The 27,221-nt window shown below is 36.7% G+C and overlaps 3 protein-coding genes across 3 annotated transcripts; all 3 read left to right on the top strand.

Moving 5' to 3' along the window:
• Nucleotides 1-11,358: 11,358 nt before the first annotated feature.
• Nucleotides 11,359-12,360, top strand: LOC132630200 (F-box protein CPR1-like). Its single transcript, XM_060345781.1, has one exon. The coding sequence runs from the start codon at nt 11,359-11,361 to the stop codon at nt 12,358-12,360; it is 1,002 nt and encodes a 333-aa protein (XP_060201764.1).
• Nucleotides 12,361-16,808: 4,448 nt separating this feature from the next.
• Nucleotides 16,809-23,606, top strand: LOC132630072 (dnaJ protein P58IPK homolog). The gene is made up of 9 exons (XM_060345592.1): nt 16,809-17,041; nt 18,441-18,606; nt 19,724-19,925; nt 20,028-20,188; nt 20,550-20,643; nt 21,050-21,262; nt 21,423-21,503; nt 22,224-22,442; nt 23,108-23,606. Exons 1-9 carry the CDS (start codon nt 16,936-16,938, stop codon nt 23,282-23,284), a joined length of 1,419 nt encoding a protein of 472 aa, XP_060201575.1. The 5' UTR covers nt 16,809-16,935; the 3' UTR covers nt 23,285-23,606.
• Nucleotides 23,607-25,342: 1,736 nt separating this feature from the next.
• LOC132630071 (serine carboxypeptidase-like 50) lies at nt 25,343-27,221 on the top strand. Its single transcript, XM_060345591.1, has 2 exons — nt 25,343-26,508; nt 26,725-27,221. The coding sequence occupies exons 1-2, from the start codon at nt 25,469-25,471 to the stop codon at nt 27,077-27,079; spliced, it is 1,395 nt and encodes a 464-aa protein (XP_060201574.1). The 5' UTR covers nt 25,343-25,468; the 3' UTR covers nt 27,080-27,221.

Raw genomic sequence — 27,221 nt, 5'->3', positions numbered from 1 at the left:
ATTGTTTTATTTGTTTTAAGGAGTCGCCACCTAATTAATTTAACGGTGAATTAGGACACCTAGAGTTTAACTAAGGCAAAGTTAAAACTAAACCTCAATTAATAGTCTGCTTAACCAGTGTGATTCTAGGTAAGGGCTCTATATTATCCTAAAGGGAAGGGGTTAGGCATCCTTTAGAATCCGTTAACTTACGGTTATCCGACCAAACTTAGGTTAATTAATTAGGGCTAAAGATACAAATATAATATTTAAGATTAAAAAAAATAGCTTATAAATACTGCTAAAATTTTAAAGAAAAAATATAAAATGTTGCTTTAGAGAAAATATAATGATTTGCATAAAAGAAGATTTTAAATGTCATTTCGAATAGAACTTATAAAAATTGCTGAAACTCTAAGGAATAATGCTTTTGAAAATAAGATTTGCATAGAATATATAAATAGACGAAAATACGGGTTTTGTGCAATGTTTTAATAAATATTTGAAACAACTCGAAATGATGAGATGTTAATTGATTTTGTGATTTAAGAGCAAAAATGTAGAAAGACAGCTTATGTGAGCTTTGTTTGTCTTTTCATTAACTGTGCTTAAAAAGCATGCGTAATTGGCTCAAAACTTAAAGAATTATTTATAAAATATATTCGAGCTTATATTTGCGTATTAGTGACGTTTTGGAAATATGACTCCCTTTACTTGAAGTATATATAGTTACGTTATTTGCAAATCAATAGTTCTAATGAAAATGAATATTGCAGATGCTACAAATAGTTTAAACGAAAACAAAAGGAGGAAATGAATCTTATGGAATTAGTTATTAGTTCTCCTTAAATTAGCTAACCATTACTAAAACTAAACCCCACTAATTTCGCTAAAGTTTTATCTAAGTTAAGAAAATAAAAATAAAATAAGGTTAATCATACAAAGCAACTAAAAATATACAACAGTAAAACAAGATAGAGGGGAAGAGAATTGAATAGATCTGGCCCATTTTCCAGGCCCAACTACTGCGGACTGTTCCTGCTATTGGGCTTTGGCCCAATAAATTTTATATATTGATGTTGCGGATTGGCTTGATGGGGAATGACTCGAGAGGATTTTGTTAGGCTTTTAGCCCAACATCAAATGCGGAGGATGAAGAATGTCTCGAACTCATATGCGATGGTCATGCACAAAACGGAAGAAAAGGATTAGAGTATAATCAATACATAAGGCCATATATAATATAAATTTCAAGCAAGCGAATCAACGTCTTGTATACATACTATGTATATTTGAATAAACACCATGTATACATAATCGCACAGATTTCAGCTCGCGTTTTGAAGTATTTTAAAAGAGTGCACTAAACATCCATGATCCTCTACTGGATTTTCATTTCACTACCCGACTCTCAAATTTTTAACAACCAATAATCTTAAGAAAGGTGGACAGCAAAGGCACAAACTGAGCATGAGCAAATACATGTAATGACCAGGGCAATATCTTATCGATCTCTGCTTCTTTCCAAACTAATAAAGACCTGTCCGTTGTTTGGTTATGCTTTAATGTCTTAAAGAACTTCCCCAAACTTCAACATACAAGAGAGAGAGAGAAAAAATATATACTTCAAACTAACAAGAGGAAAACACAAGATTCAAACTTAGTTAATCTTGTGCAATGACAAATCTTATCTAAATCGAAGCATGTAAGGTCACGCAAAGAATTTGGATCAGCATTCCTAGAAATAGTATATCTCGGTATACCTTAAATATACAAGTCCCATTATACCCGAAGGGCACCACGAGACTGTATACTTCAGGTATATCTGAGTATATCATTCTATAATTGGACATATAACATTTAAAAGAACAATGCAAACCAGTCAACCTCAAATTCAATTATCATACTATATTCTTATCTCTCAAAGCAATGCAAGCTACCTTTCATAAGAGGAATATGATATTTCAGGGGAGGAGACGAGTAGAGACATGCATATGAGACTCATTCTAGACCACACGACAGTTTCGCAGGTTTAATGACAAAAGGTTTAGGCTTTAGGCGAAAAATAAACAAAGAGATCGACACAACAGGGGACATACAGGCACCTCTTACACAGATGGGACAAGGACCTCATACAACGACATTTGAAACAGAAGCAAACAACACGTCGAGCAAGTCTGATGATATCCTGAAAATTTAGCTAGACATTCTTCACTTTAATAGCCCAACACAACATTTTCATGGCTTGGCTTTTATCAGCAGGTTGGTAAACAACAACATGGGTATAGGAACAAGCATGAGCAAACACAAGATCCTCTTTGTACGTTAAAATAACCTGACAAACATTTACTAGTTAAACTTGCTACAACAAACAAAACTGAAATGGTCCTAGCAGTTCAGACTGGTACATAAACTCAACTAAGGGTGTAAACAAAATGCAGTGCCTGTATTTAGGCTCAAATATTCACAATCTCATTCAGACACATTAAAGTAGAGAAGGTGAAACTCATCTGTAAACAGCTGATAAACTCATATAACAGCTAAACGAAACTGAGGACCAAAAGATTGTTTCCATGTTTCATACCCACACCATAGCCAATGTAAAGCTTAACATCCATGAAATTTAATTAACCGATCCCATGCTAATTTAAACATTCAACTGGGTATATTGATGTGGTTGCTGCCGTGTTTGTTGATACTAATTTTGAACAAACAGAAACAGGAACTGAAAACTACGCACCAAACATTAAAACATAATGACCATAGCTAGCTAATTTGATCACATATATCAATTAAACGCGAGTGAGGATCAAACAACAGCAATCAACCGCAGAATAAAAAAAAACTAAAATGAAACTAAATCACGTCAAGACGTAAGCATACATACATTTGTTAACTACTAAGCAAAATCAAGACATAGGCATTTTTCTAATCCAACCAGCAGATAACATTCTTCACAAACCACAAACTGAATTAACCTAATAATGTGTTAAATCATAAAGTCGATGAACTAATGCTAAGACATAACAACTAAGAAACCGAAAGTGCGAAAAAATGAAAATAAACAAAAGGGGATTAACACACCTTCTTCGGGTGCAACGAAGTGGGTACGAAGCCTTCGATGTACACTCGAACACTTTTTATCAGAGAATAAACGGGATTTCAAAAGAAATTTATTTCAGAACTTTTGTCTTCAGGGGATTCTTGCGACCCGAAAAAAAACTACAAAATAGGGGGTTTTGGGGGTTCAAGAACTGTGATTCTTAGGGGATTTCCTGCGATTCTCGAACCTGTCCTAAACGATTTCAAGCCGCGACCATTTATAGGGTTTTGGCTCGTTTGAGTTGAAGAAAAAGAAGAGAGGAGCGGGGGGGACAAGCGGCGTGGTGGGGATGAAGATGATGAAGGAAGGGAGTGGGGGAAAGGGAACGGCGTGGTGGGGAAAAGGGAAGAGGAGCGGCGGTGGTGGGGGTGAGTGCGGCGTGGTGGGGTGAAGAGAGACGAAGGAGAGGAGAGAAAGAGGAAAGAGAAAGGGGCGGGTGAGGGTGAAAATGAAGGAAATGTTAGGGTTAAGTTGGGTTGAGGGAATAAAACGTGAAATGGGCCGGGTCGGGTAATATTTTAGGCAATGGGCTAGTTGGGTAGAAAAAATATGGGTTGAGTTGAATTAAAATGTTATACCCCGTATTTTTATACGTCGAGCTATTCGCAAAAGAATCGACGTGAGATAAAGACGGAACCTTTCCCGGATACGAAATAGAAATTTTAATTTTCAATTAGAACATAAATTGTTTATAAATTGTATTTAGGGTAAAAATATTATTATTGGAAATTAAGAATTAATTAATTGTGATTAGATTATTAGACAATACTTAGTGATTAATTAAAAATTAATTAGCTTAATTAGGTTTGGTGGGCCCCACCCGATCATTCTTCAAAAAAAAAAAGTTATTAAAAATTATGATAAATAAATATAATAATGAAATAAAGCTAAGTTAGTGGGTCAACATGGGGAAAAGCACGTGTAGGGAAATTGGGAACAATATATGTATAGTTAAATGAAAAGTGGATGAACATTTCATCTCACACTTTGCAAAGCAAGTTTCAGAAAAACAAAAGTGAAGGCATCAAATGCATGCCACCTTAGAAGGGCACGTGTAGGGCCTAGACAATGCATATATTATATTAGCAACATGACCATAGTCATCATATCCAACATTTCAAAAGCTTGAACAAAAAAAAAAAAAAAAAAAAAAAAAAAAAGAAACTCCCTCCATTGAAGCTCACGGCCAAGAAGGCAAAAAAAAATAAAAAATCATCCCCTTTTTTTAGCTCCTCTAAAATTATTCCATTGATGTAAACCCACTATATTGAGGTCCCTAAGTAGCGTGGAAGCATCGTTGGAGCGATCAACCCATTATTTTCATCTTTTGGAAACCCTAGGCTATTGGAAAGTTGAAGAAGAAAGGTAAGCATTCATTATGTTTTTGTGTTATGAAGGTTATATTCATGTTGTAGTATCTTATAATGGTTGGAAATCATGAAATATAGTATGATTGGAAGTGGGTTGTGTGATGGGTGTGCTAGCCGTGTAAATGGGTATTGTGATTGGGTTGTTGAATAAATTCCTTGTAGCATGTTAAATTGTTGTAGTGTGTAGGATGGCTAAGAATCATCAATATATGTATATGTGTAGTGATAGATGAATATGGGTCATGCTATATGCCAAAGAACACACTAATGTCGCTTAGCGTTTTAATGGTTGTTGTGATGACTTCTAGTTTAGAAATGAAAGTTTAATGTCCCAAAGTGATATGGTGAATTGTTGCGGGCTGTTTTGAGGCTGGTCGTGCATTTGACATGAATTGTATATTTTATGAAAATGACATCGTTATATTGTGGATTGTGACGCAAAACATGACTTGAAAATGAGGAAAAATGAAAAGAGGGTTGCTCGGCTAGGGACTGTTTTCGGCCCAAAATGGAAAAAAAATAATTTGGGTTGTTGGAATTATTATGTGAATTGTTTAGAATGTTCTTGAATGTTGTTAGTATGGGTTTGGGTTAATAATCAAATGTACGAATGATATTGTGGCTTTAAAGTAAGCCATAGAATTGAATAATTGGGAAGTTGTCGAATGGCGTAAAGGAGAGCTACCATTATTATTTTGCTTTTCGAATTGGTTGTTGATGTTGTTAGGTTGGTTGTTGTTGTTGTTTTGGTTGATATGGCCGAATCAAATTCTCGGGGTAGCCTATTTACAGGGGAAATGCTGCCGAATTTTCTGTAGAATTTAATGAATAGTTTGAATGAATGGTTTAAGTCCCCTTAGCTAATGTTTGGTATTCGTTGGCGTATTTGTAGACCTTGGGGAGCCCGAGGCGTAGGTTGGGATTGACTTTAGATTGGCGATCTTGGGGTGCGTACGAGGTATGTAAAGCAACCTTCCTTCTTTTGGCATGCCTTAGTTTCACATAGGCTAGATTAGAGCTTTAAGGGAATTCCAAATTCGAGATCCGAGCATGTTATGATCCATATATATATTCTTTGGCACTCTTATGTATGTTTTTATGAAATATGAACCATGATGTATTTGAAGTAATCGCTTTCCGAACTTCGCATAGAAAATGTTCACTTTAGGGAATTTTGTAATCTCTGAATGCCATATTTTTCGCATAGAGGCTCGGATCGCTCCAATAATTTTTATAGGAGTTTGCTTGATGTATAATGGGTATGTTTTTCATAGGCGGGCTCAGTTCGGGTCTATACTCGTCCGTGGGTCCCGCGACGCCCTTTATGTAAATTCGACAACTTTGAATCAAAAAGTGATAATTATTATTCCGATTTCGAATATGACTATTTTACTTATCCTTCGGATTTATAATAATGATTTTATGCATATGATTCCTCACTACTCCGCTCGTGCCTACTATGTTATCGTTCGCCGGTTCTGTTGTCGTGCGCTTTGTGATACATTCCGGTGTTATGCTGTGATTATGGTTCACCGTGCTCCTTGCTCGAGGGCCGGGTTCCACTTATGTTTGGCGTTATGCTGTGTTTGGCGTTATGCTGTGTTGTGATGTGTGACGGGGATTCAGAGATTTGAAACTTTCTGGTGTTATGCTGTGTTGTGGCGCCATCGACAGGCGGGCGACCACATTTTCCTGTGCCCTATGCATAATTTATACTTTGGAAATAAACATTTTGATATTTTTTTATATGTATTATTTTCTATATATCTGATTCGATTATTGTTCAGATTTATTTCTGTACCTTCTGCTTTGCATACTCAGTACATATTTCGTACTGACCCCCTTCTCCGGGGGCTGCGTTTCATGCCCGCAGGTACGGACGCACATCCTGGTGATCCACCTGTTTAGGACACCCTTTCTGCTATTCGGAGTGCTCCTCTCTTTCCGGAGCTTATACTTTTGGTATATATATTTTTATTAGTGCATTTGTATATATTCGTTCATGGGTACGGCGGGGCCCTGTCCTGTCATATGATTCTGTCGGTCTGTTTAGAGGTCTGTGGACATGTTTGTGGGTTAGAGTCTTTCTGTATGGATGTATGTACATGTCGTTTGGGCGATCCCATACGCCGAGGCGGCCGGTCCGCATATGTTGTTTGGGCGATCCTATATGCCGAGGCGGCCGGTCCGCATATGTTTATATATTGCTTGGTTAGCCCTGTGTGGCTTTTGTTGGTATTTTCTGCGTGCAGGGTATATTGGATAGTCCGTAAAACAAAGGAAACTCTACCGAAATTTTTCTGGAAATTACCTAAATTTGAAATAAAGCCTTGTCGGCTTCCGCCATATACTAGAATGAGTTAATAGAATTTGAGATAATATTTGATAGATGGGTTCGGGTGCCCAGATCGGGCACTAGTCACGGCTTACGGGGTTGGGTCGTGACATAAAATGTTGGGTTGGTCCGTTTGGGCTGGTGATTAAAATGTGGATTGGGCATTAAAATGGGTTGGGATGAATTAAAATGGCTGGTAAATTAAAATGTGGATTGGTTTTGTGAATTGATCCGAAAATAGTGTGAGTTGGTTGGGCTACTACATTTTAAATAAAAGACCTATTTAAATAACTTGTGTTAAAATATTACTCGATATAAAATACGCAATTATTAGTACTCAGATAATAAAAAAATGGCGTTGTAATAGCCGTGCAATAATATTTCGAAAATCCACAGTAAAAAAATTATTATTTAATTAGGCGAAGATAAATGCGATGTGAGTGCGTAAACCGGTAAAATGTGCTAAAATGATAAAATAATAATAATAATAGTAAATAATAATAATAATAATAATAATAGTAACTGTAATAGAATAATAAAACGTGAGTATTAATAAGAGGCTAATAATTATAGTAAAATATAAATATATATTTTTTAATTTTCCCAAAATATTAGAAGCATAAATAGGTATTTCGGAGGAGAGGCGGGACAAAATTGGGTGTCAACAAGGGAAATGTTTTAAATTAATCCGGGAAAGAAAGAAACGGGTCGCGGGTGAGACAAGCGGATCCGGGTCACTAACGGGTCAGGATCTGGAAATAATTAATTAATTAATTAAATTAAAATTAAAAGAATTTTGGTCCAAAAAGATTATCAATCAATCAGATCATTTGACCAAATCCAAAGCCGAAGCCAAAGCCGAAGCCGAAGCCGAACGACGACGACGACGGCGCGAGGGGGTCCTTTCCCCCTCAACCCTACATTTCTCTTTTCCTCTCTCTTTCCTATGTGAGACAAATGCGTTAACCAAAGCAAAAGGGACCTTTTACATTCCCTTCACTTTCCATCCCATCATTTCTCATTCACTAATATCAAAACCCAACAGAACTTTGGATCTATATAATGATCAGCACATGTGCGTGCTATTTGGGATGAAGTTTAGTGAGAATAATGATCAGTGCAATAATCCTGAAGGCTTTGCTAGGTTCCTTGATTCGCTTTAATCTATTCCAATGAAAGCAGTACAAGTGATCATGCCAAAGCAGACTCAACTCTTAAGGTACTTTTCAACGAATTGTTTAGTTTGTGAATGTGTTCACTATGTAATAATTCTTATAAAATGATCTGCAACATATAACAGTCTATTTATAAATTTCACTGTCAAGAAGGATTACCTTTCACCAAAGCCCTTTGGGCATACCATTGGAGCAATGCATAAGTAGACTATCGTGGTACTACTGTGTCCTGTTCCTATCTTGCTTAAATGCAATTATGGGTCTTCCTATTCGACTGACATCTTATACTTAGCATGTTACTGCTGATATTTCGAACCACAAAAAACAATTAGGGTGTATGCTAAAAAAAGTGAAATGTTGCTAGCTTCGGCTATCAGTTTAACATGGCCAGGAAATCTTGGGTACGATGGAGTGGCCTTCTATATGGCATGAGGCAGACTATAATCAGGATATTGAACTTAGTTTACGCTACAAAAGAGAGTGCATAGACTTTGATCAAAATATCTCCTGGTAACAATAAATGTGTTAAGACGTTTGTCTACGAAGAGTAAAATCTGGCTAATTTTTGCTGAGTAATTGACTTGTAGTGAAGTTTGTTTGTCTTTCATCTTATTCTCAATCACTTTCTTTTCCAAGTGATGCTAGCCTCACCTTTTCACTCAGGAATTGGTAACTTCCAGTCCCCTGCCAAGGTCACCTGAAATTTCCAATGCAAGAAGTGATGAATTCAAGGATCTGGAAGATGGGTAGATCAAAAGCTTTATTATTCAATGTTGGGTGTAACAGTAGATAATATTGATCACTTTATCTTTTTATCCATCTTAGATATTGAATTTCAGTAGAAAAATCAAAAGAATGAGTCGCACCAAAATATAATCGTTCTAGAATAAAATATTCCTCAAACTGGTCCTTGGGATGAAGGCATGCAACAAACCATGGCGAGCTGGATTGGCTGATCCAAGATCTAATGCTGACAACTTGACCTTTAGTGGAACTCTTAATGCTACTACTAATTCAACTCCTGCTAATATGCCAAGAGATGGAAGTTCTAACCAAAGAAGGGATGATATCTGTTAGTAAAAATTGAGAACAATATAGATCAGTAACAAGTAAAACAAGAATTAATTCGGTTCGGTTCGGTTTTTTGAAGTTCGGTTCGGTTCGGTTTCGGTTTTTCTAATTCGGTTTTCTGCTTGTAAAATGGACTTTCTTTTTAATTAAAAATGAGCTATTTCGATTTAGGAATTTCTCCATTTGAACCTCGATGTGCAATGTTGTACGCTAGAAATGTTTGTAAAGGTTGTTTATTGCTATCTTTTCTTCTACCAGGAAGTGGATAGAGAGGTCTAGCCAAGCATCCAACAAGAAGTAGCAGAAACTTTCTGTGATATAAGGGACAACTACCTTCAATCCCACGGTAGTTGAGTTGCCCACATTAATTCTTTATATTCCTTCTGTGATATAGTTAACCCCAGTTATATTATGCACCATCATTATATAATAAAAAAAAATGACTACATCATAGCAATTGAAATAAGTAATATCTGGCTGAACTTTCAATTTTATCCAACTAAGAAGTAACTAATTAAGACTGCTCCCCTTTTGATTTGGAGCTAAGATTCCCTGTTTGAATATGATACACAAAAAAAGTATAGCAGCATTTTCCGAATTCAAAAACTAGTCTTCCCTTCTCAATTAATACTAACATGCATCTCCAAGTGTGCATTTAGAATAGGCAGTAGCCTTAAAAAAATCAGTAGCTAACAAGCAGTAGCAAGGCAGCGAGTGGAGTGGGCTTAGGAATTAGGATAGTTGGACATATTAATTTGAGTCTTAGGGATAGGCTTCAGGACTTGGATAGTTGGATATATTAATTTGGGCATGAGAGAGTGGAGTGGGCTGAGTGATATGAGGGTTGTAAAAACTATTTAGTAAATTTTCGGTTTAACCGAAGAACCGAAAAACCGGTGAACCGGAACCGAACACCGAATTTTCTATTAAAAAAAATCGAAAAACCGAAAAATCGAATTAATTCGGTTCGGTCCGGTTTTTCGGTTTTCCGTGTTTATGCCCACCCCTAGGCTACTATATTTGCTGCCAAACGGATCCCTTTTACAATAAATTAAATAGCGTATTAGAGGGCAATGACAAAAGCCACAAAAAGTATTGACTAAGAAAACCTTGGGAATTTTTAGCGGCTATTTAAATTGCAGTTGAGAATTGCCGCTAAAATACAGGACTTTTGCCGGCCATTATATGGTCCTTTACCAGCGATCACTTGAATGGCCGGTGAAGCCTTTACCCGCGGCAGCTTCAGCGGCCAATTTGCAATTGCCGGTAAAGGTTTTAGCGGCCATTTGTATTGCCACTAAAACTCATATATAGTTTTTTTTTTGTAGTAGTAGATAATTATAACTGCTACTGTAAATTATTAAAAAATCAGCAGCTATACCCAGATGAATAATTAAAATAAAACAACATTATTTTACTTACCAAATGAATGGAAATAAACTATGAATAGCGTAGTGCTACACCAATGAAATCCTTCCGAAAATTACGTAAATCGGGTGAGTTTGTTTTTTTTATTTTTTTTCTTGAGCAACGTTTTTCTAAATAAAAGAAGAAAGCAGCAGCAGCAAAAGAGGAGGAGGAGGGGGGAAACTGCTGAAAAAAACAAAACAAAAAAAAAAGATTCAAAACTTTTAAAAAAAAAAATCTGAGATATGGGGTGGGAGGAGGGGGGTTGGTAAAAAAAGTCAAAACGTTTTTTAAAAAAAAAACTGGGGACGGGAGAAGGAGCAAGAGGAGGGGTTGGTGGATCTTTTGGGATTAAATAAGATATTTTTATATTTTGTAAAAATTAAGAAATTTTAAAATATACGTTTTAGACCTCAATTTTCCCCAAATTTAATTGGATTTTGGATTGGAGTGGTCCCCACATGCCGCCTACAGTAATCTGAACTCCTGAGTGTCAACCTAAGTTAAATCATCATTTCATTTCAAACAAAGTTTAGCAATGACACAAAAGAAGAAAGTATCCATTGTAAATACGATTAGCAATGGAGAAGAAAAGTTCAATCTTTTGTATAATCATAGGACCAAAAAGTTCAAGCTTTCCAGATGCCAATCCATTGTAAATACGATTAGCAATGGAGAAGAAAAGCTCAATAATCAGATTAGCAATGGGACCCGAAAGTTCAAGCTTTCCAGATGTCAACAGAAGAAAGCAGTACCAATTTGCAAAGGTATTCCCTTTGCGAGATGTGTGTGTTTGATTTTAACTGCCAGCTTCTGACTACAATTGTTTAACTAAATTGCAGGGGGGAAGAGGCCGTCAAATGATGTTGATGAGGTCAATTGTGTTGCAAGGCATTAATCAGTGATCCTTACTTTAAGATGAAGCATCACATTCATGCCAAGGATGACCAAAATTCCCAAAAAATTCTTATTTGCCAATGCTGCCGTGGTAAGGATGATATGTTTAACTTCTATTCTTCTCATATATTATTGATTCGACTGGTTGAGGATCAACAGAAACTTGATTGCCCTTCGAACTGTAAACCACTGGCTGTCGAAATATTTTGTTGCTGTGATGGATTGGTTCTTTTTCAAGTTTCTAATAGACTCGATAGACACCTTTTGCTATGGAACCCCTCCACAAGAGAATCAATACTAGTTCCCCATCCAGAATCTGCACTAGATGATTGTGTATGCGGGTTGGGATATGAAGCAACTAGTGATGACTATAAGATCCTTACGATTAACCTGAATGCAAGTTTTTGTGACAATGTTTGGATTGAAATTCTCGTGCTAAAAAGTGGTTCCTGGAGAAGAATCGGTAAATATCCTACTGGCGTTCATCGTGTTAGGGGTTTTAGGGATTGTGGTACAGATGATTTGCCATTTGTACATGGAGCATTTCATTGGCTTGGTATGTTACGATATCCTACTATCATTTCACAATATCATACTATCATTTCATTTAATATTTCAAATGAGGTATATGGAGAGATACCGTTGTTGGAGCGAATGTTAAATAGATTCCGCATGCAGTTCATCGAGCATGGTGTTTCAGTATTGAGAGGAATGCTTTGCTTTTACTCTACATACAGTGATACGTGGGAGGGCACTTTTAAGTTGTGGGTAATGAAAGACTATGGTATCAAGGAATCTTGGACTAAATTAATTACAATACAAGAGGCTAATCTTTTTCATTCCGCCAGACCGAAACATATGTTTGCGGATGGTGAAGTGCTGATGTGCTGTAAAAGTAGCGGACGTCTTAGTTCTGTATTCAGGACATCTGGAGGACCGTTTGGATTTTGGCCTCAACGTACCACCGCTAAGCAAGGAATTGTCTATACGGAGAGCTTGATCTCGCCTAAATTACTTTCTTAGTGTGCCTATGTATGATCATGACTCTTTTTCCCTTTTTATTTTCTCGAAGATCATGTAACAATCTCTTATTCTATTAAATTTATCCATTGCTGCTAAATTTTAGGTTTTGAATGTATTTACCAAAGTTGTGAGCTTACTTATTTAGTGTCCTCGGAGGAGCCATCTCTTTGCTAAGAAGTGATTGAAACCCCCCTCTATTTCATTTCAAATGGCTGTTAACTATTAAAGCTTTGGGATTATCTGCAGCATGTCACCTATACTCTTGTTTGTTAACAGATTGAAGTGGATTAAATTCACTAAATAAACTGTCATTTCATATTACTGTCTTTCTTTTTTCTTTGTAAATTTCCTATTATGCAAGAGTTAGTTGCTGATTTTGAGCTTTTCCTTCCCATTTGCCTCCCCCCCCCCCCCCCCCCCTCAACCCCAACAGTATCCACCTCCTTTTATTTCACATAGATATCAAGCAAATAATTTTTATGATTGAAGATGTTTCTCACAAAAGGATGCCTACTTGAAATGTAAGTTTTATAGAAGAGTTATAAGAGCTACTATGTCATATAGTAGTGAATGTGGGCTTCTAAAGTCCAGCATATTTAAAATATGAGTGTTGTGGCGATGCGGATGCTAAAATGAATGTGCGATTACACAAGATTAGATAAAATTAAAAATGATCACATTTGCCAGATGGTGCAAGTGGCACACATTGAAGATAAAATGAGAGAAAGTCGCTTGAGATGGTTTGGTCATGTCCTGCGTTGTATTGACCTATAGACGCATCGGTCCGTAGGTATAAAACGATAGTGAGTTAAGGTGTTAAAAGGAGATGGGTAGACCTAAAATCACATGGAAGAAAGTTGTCTCGAAAGACCTGCTAATCTTTGGGATCAATGCAGACTTAGCTAAAGAAGCTAAACGAATAATTAAATTTACTGGTTCTAGTTAACTAACTGGCAAGAAGCTGAAAATATCCCCTTAATTTGTCTCCTATATTTCTCCCACCATACAATTACCCATGCATCCGCCATGGAATTAGTTTTCGGAACCAATATACGTGCTAATGATCAGCAAAAACTGGCAATTATAGGGTAGTAATCTCGCCTTTATAACATCAACGATAATGTTCGAACAACCACTGAGAAGATGGACGGATTTGCATATAGCCTTGATGGCTGCCTTCTCTTCAAAATATTTTCAAGTTCCAAAAACTGGTCCCATCGACCTGTTTTTGGGTGAAATTTCACTTTCACTCGCAAAACTTTAAGTTTTTTCCAAGTAAAATGTATGTCCAAACACAACTTCAAGAACTCAAATTTTCAAATTTCAACTTCAAACTGGAGCTTAGGTCAGAAGATCATATGCATTTGAAACTAATGATTTTATCAAAACCTTAAATTCTTCTTTTTCATTTGCTTCATGACTGCATCTAATAGAACTGTTGGAAATAAACTCTGTGTAATACAAAGAATAAAAATATTGTCCTCTCTCCTCTCTTTATTCTTGTGTCGTCCACTTTTATTTATTTGTAGTTGTCTTATATGAAAGACCATTATCCCTCATTGTTGTGAAAAGAACTTTCTTGCTCCTTACATTGAATTGTGTGTTATTGGCTTGTAAAGAGTTAGTAAAAAGAAGTGGCCTTGTACCCTTGAGAAATGGGTTGGCAAGGTAAAACGGATCAATTTTCACTACACGTGAGATATACTTGATGTCAAATCCAAATCCGATTTTGCAAATATTATTTTGAGCTAACCCGAAAGGCCGAAATATATCAAAATAAATGCTTACAATGACAACCTATATTTTCGTACATTAGTTAGTTTAATTGCGATCTACATTTTTCGAACGTTAAGACGCGTTTTTGGTCTTCACCTTTACCTCCCATAAATTGTCATCTATGGATATATAAAAGTCCATATTTCTCTTGAAGAACACACATAAAAACCTCTCTCAGTCATAAAGTGCGTTTGTTTTAAAAAATTTACAATTATTTAATAAGTCTAAATGATAAGATCTATAACAAAGTTTTTAATATCACTAAAATAGTATCGATATATGATTTTCTAGAGAATAAATTCCATCTCATTATTATAAAACTACTACCAATCACCACCTATAACCACCATCTTCAACTCAATTACCATCACCGTAAATCACCACAATCGATCATCACCATTACTAGCCAGAATTTACAATTGTCACTGCTAACATCCATTACCACTTCATCCACTAATTACTACTAGCAATTAGCACCATCAAACACCATTGTGTACCACCAACCACACTATTAGTTTTCACCACCAGTAACTGCTGCCAACCACAATCATTAACCATTATCAACCACCATCACCACTAGCTATTACATTTCCACAATACGGTAACCATGGGTCATTTAGTAGCTGGTTAGACGTTATGCAAGTATTGTTAATACCTGCATAAGTTATTGGAGGATTTATGTATTATATTATGCGAGAATTAGCAATGCAGGGTTTAGTTATTCGTGTATTAGTTATTCTATCTTCTATCCAGCATAAAATAACACATTGATTCCCTCATAACTTATACATTTATGAGTTATATGCGGGTTTCTAAGTTGCAAAGCAAACATCGTATTAATTTTATACATGAATAACTTAGCTCTTAACAAACTACCAAACATGGTATTACTTATGCAAGATTTGATTTATGCATAACTCACCTCCAAACCAGCTACCAAAAGACTAGGGGTGGCAAATGGGCAAGTTGGACTGAATTTGGGCAGATCAAAATGGACTGAGTTAAGAAATGAGCGGGTTATTACCCTGTCCAAATGTTACTCGGGCTGAAATAGGTTAAAAGTGGGTCAAAACCTAACCCCCCCATTCTTACCAAGCGTTAATTACCTTATTTGTTCTTTTATAATTCTTTAATACCTAATATTTTTTTTCTTTATTATGGTTATATATAACATATCAAATAAATAAAAAAATTGAACATATTTTCACAAAAATTCTCATGGATCAATTTGGGTTAGACAACATTTTTTTTGCGCGAATTGTCCTTCTTTTGGGGTGGTCTTTAAATTTTGCCCCTCATATTTGTGGTCTTTAAGTTTTGCCCTTCGCTTGGAAAGGTCGGCAAATACCTGAGGTTCTGGGTTCGAACCCCCGCTCAGGCATAAAATAAAAAAATAATTTCGCAAGGCAGGGCTGGGGGCCGTGTATACCGGATCCGGCATACATGCCTTAAGGAAAAACTAAAGTTATGCCGAATCCGGCATAACTAAAAGTCTATCCCACAAGGCAGAACTTTTCCTTAAGGCATAGGCTTTGCCTTATAAGGCAATTTTTTAGTTATGCCCTAAGGAAAAGTTCTGTCTTATCAGACATACTTTTAGTTATGTCTTATGGGGCACACTTTTAGTTAAGGCATAACTAAAAATATGCCCCATAAGGCGAAACTTTTCCTTAAGGCATAACTAAAAGTTTGCCTCGAAAAGCAAAATAAAATAAAATATATGCCTCAAGGCAAAGTCTGCCCCATCCGGCAGACTTTTAGTTAAGCATAACTAAAAGTTTACCAGAGGGGACAGAGTGAAATTCAAACTCTGCCTTGCGATTTTTTTTTTAAAATTTTTGACTGAGCGGGGGTTCAAACTCGGAACCCATGAATTTTAGGCGAAGGGCAAAAATTAAAGACCACCCCAAAAGAAGGGTAATTCTGCGAATTGCCCCTAGATATCAGCCCAAATTTCAATAGACTGAGCTAAAAAATGAGTGGATCAATAACCCGTTTAAGCTTGAGCGAGTTGGCGGGTTATGATTTCGTGGGCTAAATTTGTCACCCCTACAAAAATACCCTGCCATCATTCAAACCACTACCAACCTCGCTCATTTATACCCAACTATCATTATAATTTTTCTTTAAAAATATTTTAGTTATATAATATTAGATTAATTACTCCTAATATTTTATATAAATTTTATATTTATATTTAAACAAAAATATTTTACATGTTCAGATTTTGAGAAAAAACAAAAAACTTCATGTGAAGACAAAAAAAACTAATTTCTACCACTAAAGTATGTGGTGCAGCGGATGAGGCTGCTGAGGTCTCGGGTTGAGTCCTGAATATGAAAAAATTCTTAGTAGGGAGAGCTTTCCCCGAATGAGTCCCTATGAGGCGTGAATTCGATATAATCGGGCTCCAATACAGGTACCAGACACCGAATAGGAAATAGAAAAAAAAATGTAATTTCTTCTAATCGAAACAAATTAAATTTAATTCCCCTAACGAGAGAAAAAGCACATAGCAAATCCGACGTGTGAAGATCTCAATGGACAAACCCACAGACACCAACTAAATCAAAGACACGTGGAGATTACTGATAGGCTAATCTAACGTGGTATGACATGATAATAATCCTTTTAACCTTTGAACCCTTTTGTCATCACTTGTAACACAAAAATATAACTTCACATTGTTTCAAAAAAAACACAAATCTATATATATCTTTCTTTGATATTACACACACACACAGATACATATATGTTATATGTATTGTATGTATCTATAGCCAATTAAAAATCTAAATAATGGAGCCATTGATGAAACTATGGAGCTTTTTATTTACAGCATTAATACTCAACTTTATATTTGCTTGCCAACTTTTCTTTCTTCAACCCCTTGTATCTGCATTAGGTAAAGATCAAATTTTTATGATTATATTGTTTGATTCTGGATTTGGGGTTTCTTGATTTTTTTAGCTGTAAATTTGGATACCAAGATTTGTGCATTTTTGAATGAATATATGTGATTATAATAGTGACAGCTCATTTGGGGATTTAACTTTCAAGATTTGAGCAAAATCTTATGAATAGAATGACTATTGAGTATTAGAATCTATCCACTTATGTAATTTCTACTTGGAAAGTATAAAAAAATCATAAATTTAATTGTTAAAGAAATTAGTAGTGAAAAAGGATAAATTTTTACTCGATTAAAATGTATATTGTTAGGCAATTTTGCTTTATTTTTCTTCTCTTTAATGTTGATAATGAGGATGTGAGGCATCATTTTAGATAAGGATGTTAGTGAAAAAAAAAAGGTTAGACAGAAAGTTCAACTGTGCCAATCTTAGGTTATGCAGTAGTGAGTGAGAACTATATTGGGAAAACCGATGAAACGGGGGTAATTATATTGCTGCAGTGATGAAAATGTGGGCCATTGGTACTTAAAATGGGGGGGGGGGGGGGGGGGGGGGGAAGGAGCTATTGGGTTGGGGAAGGGAATTAAATTGTTGTTCAATGTTGTCTTGAGTGAGACCAGCAGTTTGTATTTGCGATAAGGATGAACCGACGAGATCATGTGCCTCTTAATATCTTTAGCGTGATTCAAATTATCACGTTTGGAGCTTGAACTAAAAACTTGAAGACGTAAGGCTAGGAATGTGGTCCCACTTGGTTTAATGTGGGTTGTTTGGAGAGACATAGGAGAGCTTTTGAGGGAGTAGAGTCGATCTTTTTTCAGTTGAGGAGTAGTGTCCGATCTCTTATTTTCTTTTGGCGCACCCATAGATTTCCTGGTTGTATAGATGATTGGGTGGAGTTTGTAGAGAATTGTATCCTGTTGTAGATGATTTACCTGTTGGTGTGCCCGTTGTATGCGGTCAATTTTTGGCCATGTTTATGAATGAAAATACGTTTACTTGATAAAAAAAAAATACTTCAATATTTTTTTGCTCATATTTGTCAAGGCTCATTTTTCTTGGTTGAAATGGGGAGGCTCTTGATGAGAATGATTATTTCTTATTATTCAAGCTCCTGCTAGCATCAAGTAATGTAAGTTGCATCTTATCGAGGGGCGGTTTTAATACTTAATGGGAAGGGAGTTTCATGCCTACTCGTTATGTGTCTAAGTCCCCCTCTCCAATTATTGCTGTTAGGATCAAGGAGATAATCTTCATGTAAGGGATGAAACATCAGGGTTTATTTATCCATCTAGTTAGGAAACACAAAGGAGCATGCTTTACAGATTTTTTGTCTTGTAATTGAAGTGGCGCATATTGTTCTCTGATATTTTTGCTACTCTTGACGTGTAGACACCAAACCTGGTGATGCTGCTGCATTGTTTGAGAGAGTTACAAAAAATGTAAAAGTTAAGAAATACAGTGAGGCACTTAATGATCTAAATGCAGCCATAGAGGCAGACCCAGCGCTTTCAGAGGCGTATTGGCACCGTGCATCTCTCCTTCGTCAATTGTGCAGGTTGAAATCAATAATTTATTTATTTATTTATTTTTCTTATGCCAGCTCAAAACTCATGTATGCCTTTGATTCTAGAGATCAATTCACTAGCATATTAGAAGTGGGGTCTTCCTGATAATAGCTTGCTTGATGTATGTGGACATATATTTTAGACGCTTCCTATCATCTTCCATTTAATGCTGGGTAGATTTGCAGCTTCTAGACAGCAAAGAATTACGATGATAGTGTTTGTTTAGTAGGGTGGGCAACAACAACATACCCAGTGTAATCCCACAAGTGGGGTCTAGGGAGGGTGATGTGTACGCAGACCTTACCCCTACCTTGTGAAGGTAGAGAGGTTGTTTCCGATAGACCCTCGGCTCAAGTAAAGCAAGCAGGTTTGAAAAGTAAATACAGTAGTGAAAAAACCATGTTGCAAATAACGTAGAAAAGAATAGTAACAACAAATAATACGATAATTGAACCATGTTTAGTAGGGTATCCATTCAACGTATTGTGGGATTTCACTGGATGTTGTTGTTGTTGTTTCAGCTAGTCTAGAATAAATGTAGGTTCGAGATATCTATGTTGCTAGCTGTGTGGATATGGAACACCCGTTTGCATTATGTCCGGACTCCGGAGCTTGAAGGTGGCGGAGGTAGGATTTTTGCCAAGGGGATTAAAAAAAAAAATCACCTAAAGCTAAAAAGATGCTTCACTGTGGTTAGCAAGACTTGAACTTGTGTCCTCTAAGAGAATTTGAATTACCCTTTACCACTGAGCTGAGCTTCTGGCTTGAGTCAGGGAGATTCAACATTTAATATAATACATAAAAGACAGATTTGACCCTATATATAAAGTGTAACTTACCGACAAAGGGTGTTTGGATCCCCTTCCTTCTACCTAAATCCGTCCATGCTTGAATATACCAGTATATCCTCAAAACTACTGTTCCCAGAGTCAACTCCTGTACTTCTTCATTCATTGGCATCTTCCTCAAGTTACCTAAATATCTCAAATTGTGGGCTACTTACTTTTGAATGGTGCATAAATGTATCTATGATCCCTCAAGCCTTGTTTCTGATTAGTTAGCATTCAAGCATCTATGATTTAGGAGATCTCTTTTTGGCTAATGTAGATATGAGGAATCAGAAAAAAGCTACAAAAAGTTTCTGGAGATGAAACCAAGAGACTCAGCTGCAGAGAAGGAGCTTTCTCAGTTGCTCCAAGCCAAGAGCGCTTTTGATTCAGCTACCAGCCTGTTGGACACAGGTGACATTAAAAAAGCATTGGAATATATTGATAAAGTCGTACTCGTTTTCTCTCCAGCATGCTCCAAGGTATTCATTTTAACAATTTGAGGTTTTTTTCATCTTTAAGGATGTGGTTGTATGGTATTATTGATGTACCAATAATAATGTCTTCTACTTATGAATTTCTAGGCCAAACTCCTTAAGGTGAAGCTATTGCTAGCAGATAAAGATTATTCTGGTGTCATATTGGAGGCAGGATACATGCTTAAAGAGGATGAAGATAATCTGGAGGCTTTGCTGTTAAGAGGCCGTGCCTACTACTATCTAGCTGATCATGATGTTGCCTTAAGGTATGCCTGACAAACTATCAATTTGGTCCACTGTGTCCTGCCTCCCACTACACCAATCCAAGAAAAGGGAATTCAGCATAAAGGTGAAAAGAGAGAACCCCAAAAAAGGAATTTTACGTTGTATAGCCATCTAATAGCCGGAAAATGTATATCTTTTGTATATTAATGTATATATACATATAATATACATATTTTATACATAACTAATGTATAATTTTTATATATTTGGCTAGTGGCTGTAATTATTTTTGACAAGCGGCCAAATTTATGACTTCCCTTTAAAAAATGGAGGGAAAATTTGGAAAAAAACCTAACATTATGTTATGGAGATTTGTAAGAAGCTTTTTACACCCTTCTTCAGGCACTACCAAAAAGGTCTCCGTTCAGACCCAGAGCATGGGGAATTGAAGAAAACGTATTTTGGCTTGAAAAACTTGCTGAAAAAGACTAAAAGTGTAAGCCTCCTTATCTTCCCTTTTTCCTCTTTCTAGGCATTTGGCCATAGATTTCAAATATTTCTCAATTTATTTGGAATTTATGGAGTTGGAATTGGAGTTGGAGTTGAAGATGGAGTTGTGTTTGGTTATACTTTTAGCAAAGTATATTTGGAGCAATGTTCATGTTTGAATGTACTTAAATACAACTTCAAAAGCGAAATTTAAGTTGGAAAATAGTAACTTGCTTTCCAAATTTGAAATACAACTTCAAGTTGGACTTGGAATTTTCATGGCCATACACTGATTTTCAAATAAAGTGAAAAAGTATTCCGGAAAAAAAGTGAATGACTTTTATGGCCAAACGGGTCCGTGTCTCCAAGATGTGCTACAATGTGAAATTCTCAAACCCTAAGCTTTCATGCAGGCAGAAGATAATGCAAGTAAGGGTAAGCTTCGTCTTGCCGTGGAGGAGTACAGAGCAGCCTTGGCATTGGACCCCAACCATTCTGCACATAATGTAAATCTTCATCTTGGTTTGTGTAAAGTCTTGGTGAAGCTGGGAAGGGGGAAGGATGCTATATCAAGCTGTTCAGAAGCCCTTGAGCTTGATGGAGAGCTTATTGATGCTCTAGTGCAGGTTCTATCTTTATCCGATTTTTACTATTTTCAACCTTTAAACAAATACAGTCAATGACATTAGGATGACCGAATTGTATTAGACCAAGTTGTTTGCTTAGAAATATCTTGTTTCCACCATAAAAAATCCTGAATCTTTGAGTTGGACATATTTTTTACAGAGGGGTGAAGCCAAGCTTCTAACAGAAGATTGGGAGGGAGCTGTTGCAGATCTGAAAGAAGCAGCTGAAAAATCTCCTCAGGTTTGTTGGCAACATTTTGCTGTGGTTTTCTTTTTCCCTTTTTAAACCTCTTCTCCTCAGCGTGATGTTTCTTAATGTAGTATACTACATCTAAGATGAGACAAAACGTTGGCAGGACAACTCAATCTTGCCCAACACATGGTAGATATATGATATGATATGTGTTTTTCTCGTAACAAGGATTAGATTTTCCAAGTTTTGTGCTCCCTCTGTCCCAATTTCTGTGAAGTTTATGTGAAGGTGTTTGACTGGGCGCGGAGTTTAAGAGAAAAGGAAGACTTTTCAAACTTTCGGTCTAAAATACGCCGTAGAAATTTTGTGACTATAAATCATCTCATTAAGGCTAAAATGGAAAATTAAAAGTGAAATTGTTACTAAAATAGATGCGTCATTCTTTTTGGAACTGACTAAAAAGGAAAGAGTGTTGCATAAATTGGGACGGAGGGAGTAATAATATGACCAAAAAGTCGGCATATGAAAATGAAAAGAAAAAGATACATGATTCAGTGCCTCCAAGTAAAGTAAAGTTGTTCCTTTTGACTTAAACTAAGTTCGTATGGTTTTTGTTCAAGCGATTGTTGTTGCTTATCTGCTGATTTTTGTATATGAATCCATATATGTATGTACATATATATATGTATGTATGTGGTCCTTTCTTTCGAGGTTTATCTTTTTAGCCTTAATCTGGATATCAAATAATCCCGAAGTACACTTCTATAGGATAGGAATATTCGTGAAGCGCTGATGAGGGCTGAGAGATCATTGAAATTGAGTCAAAGGAAGGATTGGTACAAGATCTTGGGAGTGTCAAAGACAGCATCTGTAGCAGAGATCAAAAAGGCATACAAAAAGCTTGCTCTGCAATGGCATCCTGACAAGAACGTTGAAAACAGAGAAGAAGCCGAAAACAAGTTTCGTGAAATAGCAGCTGCATATGAGGTTTGTTTTTGTTTTCTTCTCCATCATTTTCATTTGATCTGTTCGGTTCTTATTTGGTTTTGCAACAGTCTTAAGATACCTCATAATGGAGGGCAACATTCTTAATAGCTCCAAATGTTTGATATTTTGGGGGTCATTTTATTCTACAAGATATCTTTATGAGCATCAGCGGTGACCAGATTATGCTAAAAAGTTTCTGACAATTCTTTGCCAATTTGGTTCTTTTACTGTATCAGAGATACTTGGCCCAGTGCATGTTTCCTGGTTTAGTGTTCCGACATGTGGTTTTCTTGCTCCATACATACTGGAAATATTAGATGCGGTCCCTTATCTTGGCTGGGTAGTAGGTTCAAAAAATGTCCCTTAAGTATTAACTGCATAGTTTTGGTCCTTTAAGTTTGTCAAAAATGAGCACTTTTTGTCTCCGTCAAATATTTACCAAGTCCGATTGTTAAATATCACATAAATTAATTTGAAAATGTGCATAATCTGTGTTCAGATAATGTTGTATAAAATGGTCTGTTTTCAACTTTCTACCCTTAGTTTCTCCTCTATTAGCGCATTTTGAGGATGTTATTTTGTTTAATCGTGATTTGGAAACCAAAGAATGAAATACCTGTTTGGACTTTCTGCTAGTTGTCTGAATGGCATGCATCTCTTAACAGGTTCTCGGGGATGAGGAAAAACGTACACGATATGATCAGGGAGAAGACATTGATGACATGGGTTCAGGAATGGGCGGTGGGGGATTCAACCCATTCGGCGGAGGAGGAGGGCAGCAGTATACGTTCCACTTTGAAGGTGGTTTTCCAGGTGGGGGATTTGGCGGATTCAATTTTTGACCTCCATGGTGTTCGTTTGTCATGTTTCCCAATGGCTTTGCCAAGAAACTCCTCACATGGTTGCTGCAAGGGATGCACAACACCAAGTACAGTAGGCTATTATACTCATTCCCGAGAAGTTTTTGCTTCGCGAATACCATTTTTTCTTTCTTTTATGTATTCAGTAGCAGTAGACTTGAGGAGAATTGAGAATTATTCGGATCGATAACAGATCCATGTGTAACTTCCTAACTCGAATGGAATGTTGTGGAGCAGATAACTGATGTAGTTACATTATCAAATACTAATTATTCTGAAGCCAAGTGACAGAAGATTCGAATTACTTTCTCATTTCTATACTGGCTAGTTTGGAATAGAGGCATGGTTGGTTGAGGGGTTAATTGATGGTCATCAAACTTATTTTTTGTAACATTTAAGTCACAAAATTATTTTTGTAACAGTAATCACTAAACTAGCTATATTTGTAATACTAAAGTGACGTAGTTTTTTGCAACAGTGAAATTACTGAGTTATGAGTTAGTTGTCTAGGAAATGCATATTACTGGAAAGTTAAATTTTTGGCGTTGGAAAATGATCATTTTGTCACTGCGTACTCCGTGAGAAATCTTTTTGTCTCAAAAATTTACCTTAAGCATAAACGAAAACGAATTTTGAGTTGCTCAAATCATATGTATAAATTTGGATGAGTTGACAAAGCACATTTTTTGTCATCGCCTCGTGAAAGAAAGATAGTGGCAAAAGAATGTTTTTTAAAAACCGATGTCTCATGCCGACCCCGTCTACCGTTGCTACTACAGTATTACATCCGGAAACAAATTCAATGTCCGTAAGGCGGATTTACGATGCTTGAGGAAAAAAGTAGTTGTGGTGCCAAGGACACCGCGTGGAAGGTTTCTCTCGGGTGGCGAGGGCCGAGGGTTCAAATCTGTCCAACAACATATTTATATACCTTGTGGGATTACACTGGGTATGTTGTTGAACACAACAATTGACATACTAGGATGAAAAGAGAAACATGAGTATAAAAAATTATATTTCATCAATAATTGAAGGGTATTTTAATAACTTGAAGGTGCTCTTTTTCTATCTTTTCACTAATCATTCACTATCTTAATATTAAAGTTGGACTGAACTTGGTAGCAATATAAAAGGTAAGATTTGTATTAATTAAAAAGGGTACAATAATTGCTGAACACTTTCATGCTCGGAATTAGATAGCAGAGATGAGGATGCTCGGATAGTTGTGTGGGCATGTTCGGAGAGATATGATTAGCAATGAAGTTGTACGGGATAATGTGGGAGCGGCATTAGTGGTAGACAATATGAGGGAAGTCAGGCTGAGGTGGTTCCGGCATGGGAAGCGGAGGTTGGAGGATGCGCAGGTAAGGAGGTGCGAGAGGTTGGTTGTAGCAGGAGTTAGGAAAGGTAAAAGTAGACCGAAGAAGAACTGGGGAGATGATTAGACAAGACATGGTATAGCTTCAGCTGAATGAGGACATGACCTTAAATAAGAAAATATGGAGGTCGAGAATTAGGGTTAAAAGTTAATAGGTAGCTAAGTTTTTAATAGTAATATTTAGTTTTCTCGTAGTTTCTTATTCCTCAATATATATTACTATTTCTTGTCATATCTATTTTGTATCTTGCTATTTTACCGTCTCTTTCTTACAATCTTGTGCCAATTACTTTTCCTGTGAGGCGTCTAGCGGAAACAAATCTTGCTACTTTCTCTTTTATTGGCGCCCGATAGGTACATAGGCTTCTCTGGTACGAAATGGGCCATTTCAAATAGGTTCATTGCTCCAGCCTAGAATAATATTAATCCAACATGGGATAGGAACCGAACTGTCTCACGACGTTCTAAACCCGCCCCCTCGGGACTACTAGTAGCTTCGGTCATTGGCCGCCATGGCCCAAACGAAAGTAAAAAGACTTAGTCTCAACGGCATTTCCGCCAATCACTCCAACAGTGCCAACCTAAAAAGAGGATGGAAAGTGGATTTAAGGATCGATAGTCTCACTTATGGGATTATACCGGCTATTACTCTGAATTCTCAGAGATAAGAATATCCGCCTGTGTAGTAGAATATTTACCTTGTACTTATGGACAAGCACAACAATAAAATTAAGGCATTTTCTTATCTTTAGTACCTCCACTTTATAACTGACACAGGTCAATCATCAATGCCCTTGTTGGAGCTACCATCAATGGAGTCCAAACTAAAACAACTACACCTCTTTATACTCCTCTTATTACTCACCAATTGCTTATCATCATTAGCAATAACTCTTGAATCTTCCTTTCCTGAAGAAGCACTCCCAACAAAATCAGGCTACCTAATAGTTAACACAACAACTAATTCATCAATTTTTTACACTTTTTATGAAGCTCAAAAACCAAGAACCAATCTTTATGAAACCCCAATTCTCATTTGGCTTCAAGGTGGTCCTGGTTGTTCATCCATGCTTGGAAACTTCTATGAATTAGGTCCTTTTCGCGTTTCGTTTTCTCTCAGGCATAACGTCGAACACCTTACGCTCGAACAAAATCCAGGGTCCTGGAATCGTGTTTTCGGGCTCCTTTTTCTTGATAATCCAATTGGAACTGGATTTAGTATTGCTACAAGTCCAGATGAGATACCAAGAAACCAACATGATGTTGCTAGACATCTTTTTACTGCTGTAACCAAATTTATCGCGTTGGATCGTCTGTTTGAAAATCGACCTATTTATCTCACTGGTGAAAGTTATGCTGGAAAATATGTGCCATCATTTGGTTACTATACACTGAAAAAGAACGAGGGGTTGCCTAAATCGAGACGATTAAATTTAGCTGGGATTGCTATTGGTAATGGACTAACTGACCCTGAAACTCAAGTGGGAACTCATGCTTTAAGTGCTTATTATTCAGGGTTGATTAATGAAAAGCAAAAGGTGAAATTGGAAATGCTTCAAAAGGAAGCAATTCAACTTACTAGAAATGGAAATTGGAGCGAGGCAACAAGTGCTAGATCAAAGGTGTTGGGGACGTTGAGTAATATGACAGGGCTTGCGACTTTATATGATTTTAGGAGGCTAAAGACTTATGAAGATGAATTGGTTGCTAAGTTTTTAAGCAATGTAGAGATTAAGAGGGCTCTAAAAGCGAGAGAATCGATAGCTTTCGACGTGTGCAGTGATTTGGTAGGCAAAGTGTTGCACGAGGACGTGATGAAAAGTGTGAGGTACTGTTGGTTTTCTAAAAGATGGTGCAGCAGCAAAAAGATTAAACATTGAAATTGTACTTGAAAACAGAAAATCTGCAGAATAAAACTCAAAATACTAAAATATCTTACCAAACGTATCTAAATAAATTTAAATTTAAACAAAGACTCATCCTGCAAATAAACTACTTATTATTGTTCTAGTAAATTTGCAGTAACAAAAGCAATTTTCAACAGGTACATGGTGGAGTTCTTGGTTAGGAATACTAAGGTGTTGTTATACCAGGGGCAGTGTGATTTGAGAGATGGAGTGGTGTCAACCGAGGCATGGATGAAGAAGATGAAGTGGGACGGAATTGGAAAGTTTTTGGAGGCGGAGCGGAATGTTTGGAGAGTGAACGGCGAGCTTGCTGGATATATGCAGAAGTGGGAGAATTTGACCCATGTTGTGATAATGAACGCAGGACATCTTGTGCCTACCGATCAAGCAGTGAATTCTCAGGCGATGATTGAAGATTGGGTATTGGAAAAAGGATTGGTCTCCACGGGTCAGATTAAGCAAAAGCCAAGCAATATTGGTAAATCGCTTTGAGTTGCTTTTTGGCATGTGCTACTCTGTTGTTGTAGTTGTGCTATGGCTTCCTACAAATTTGAGTTTTATCCTTGTTGTATCAGTTCCTTACACGAAGTTTGAAATGTCTTAAATAGAAATAAAAGGCAAAACCTTCTGATAA

Source organism: Lycium barbarum, chromosome 3, assembly GCF_019175385.1.
Source record: "Lycium barbarum isolate Lr01 chromosome 3, ASM1917538v2, whole genome shotgun sequence".
Taxonomy (NCBI): domain Eukaryota; kingdom Viridiplantae; phylum Streptophyta; class Magnoliopsida; order Solanales; family Solanaceae; genus Lycium; species Lycium barbarum.
This window is presented reverse-complemented; position numbering and strand designations above follow the sequence as displayed.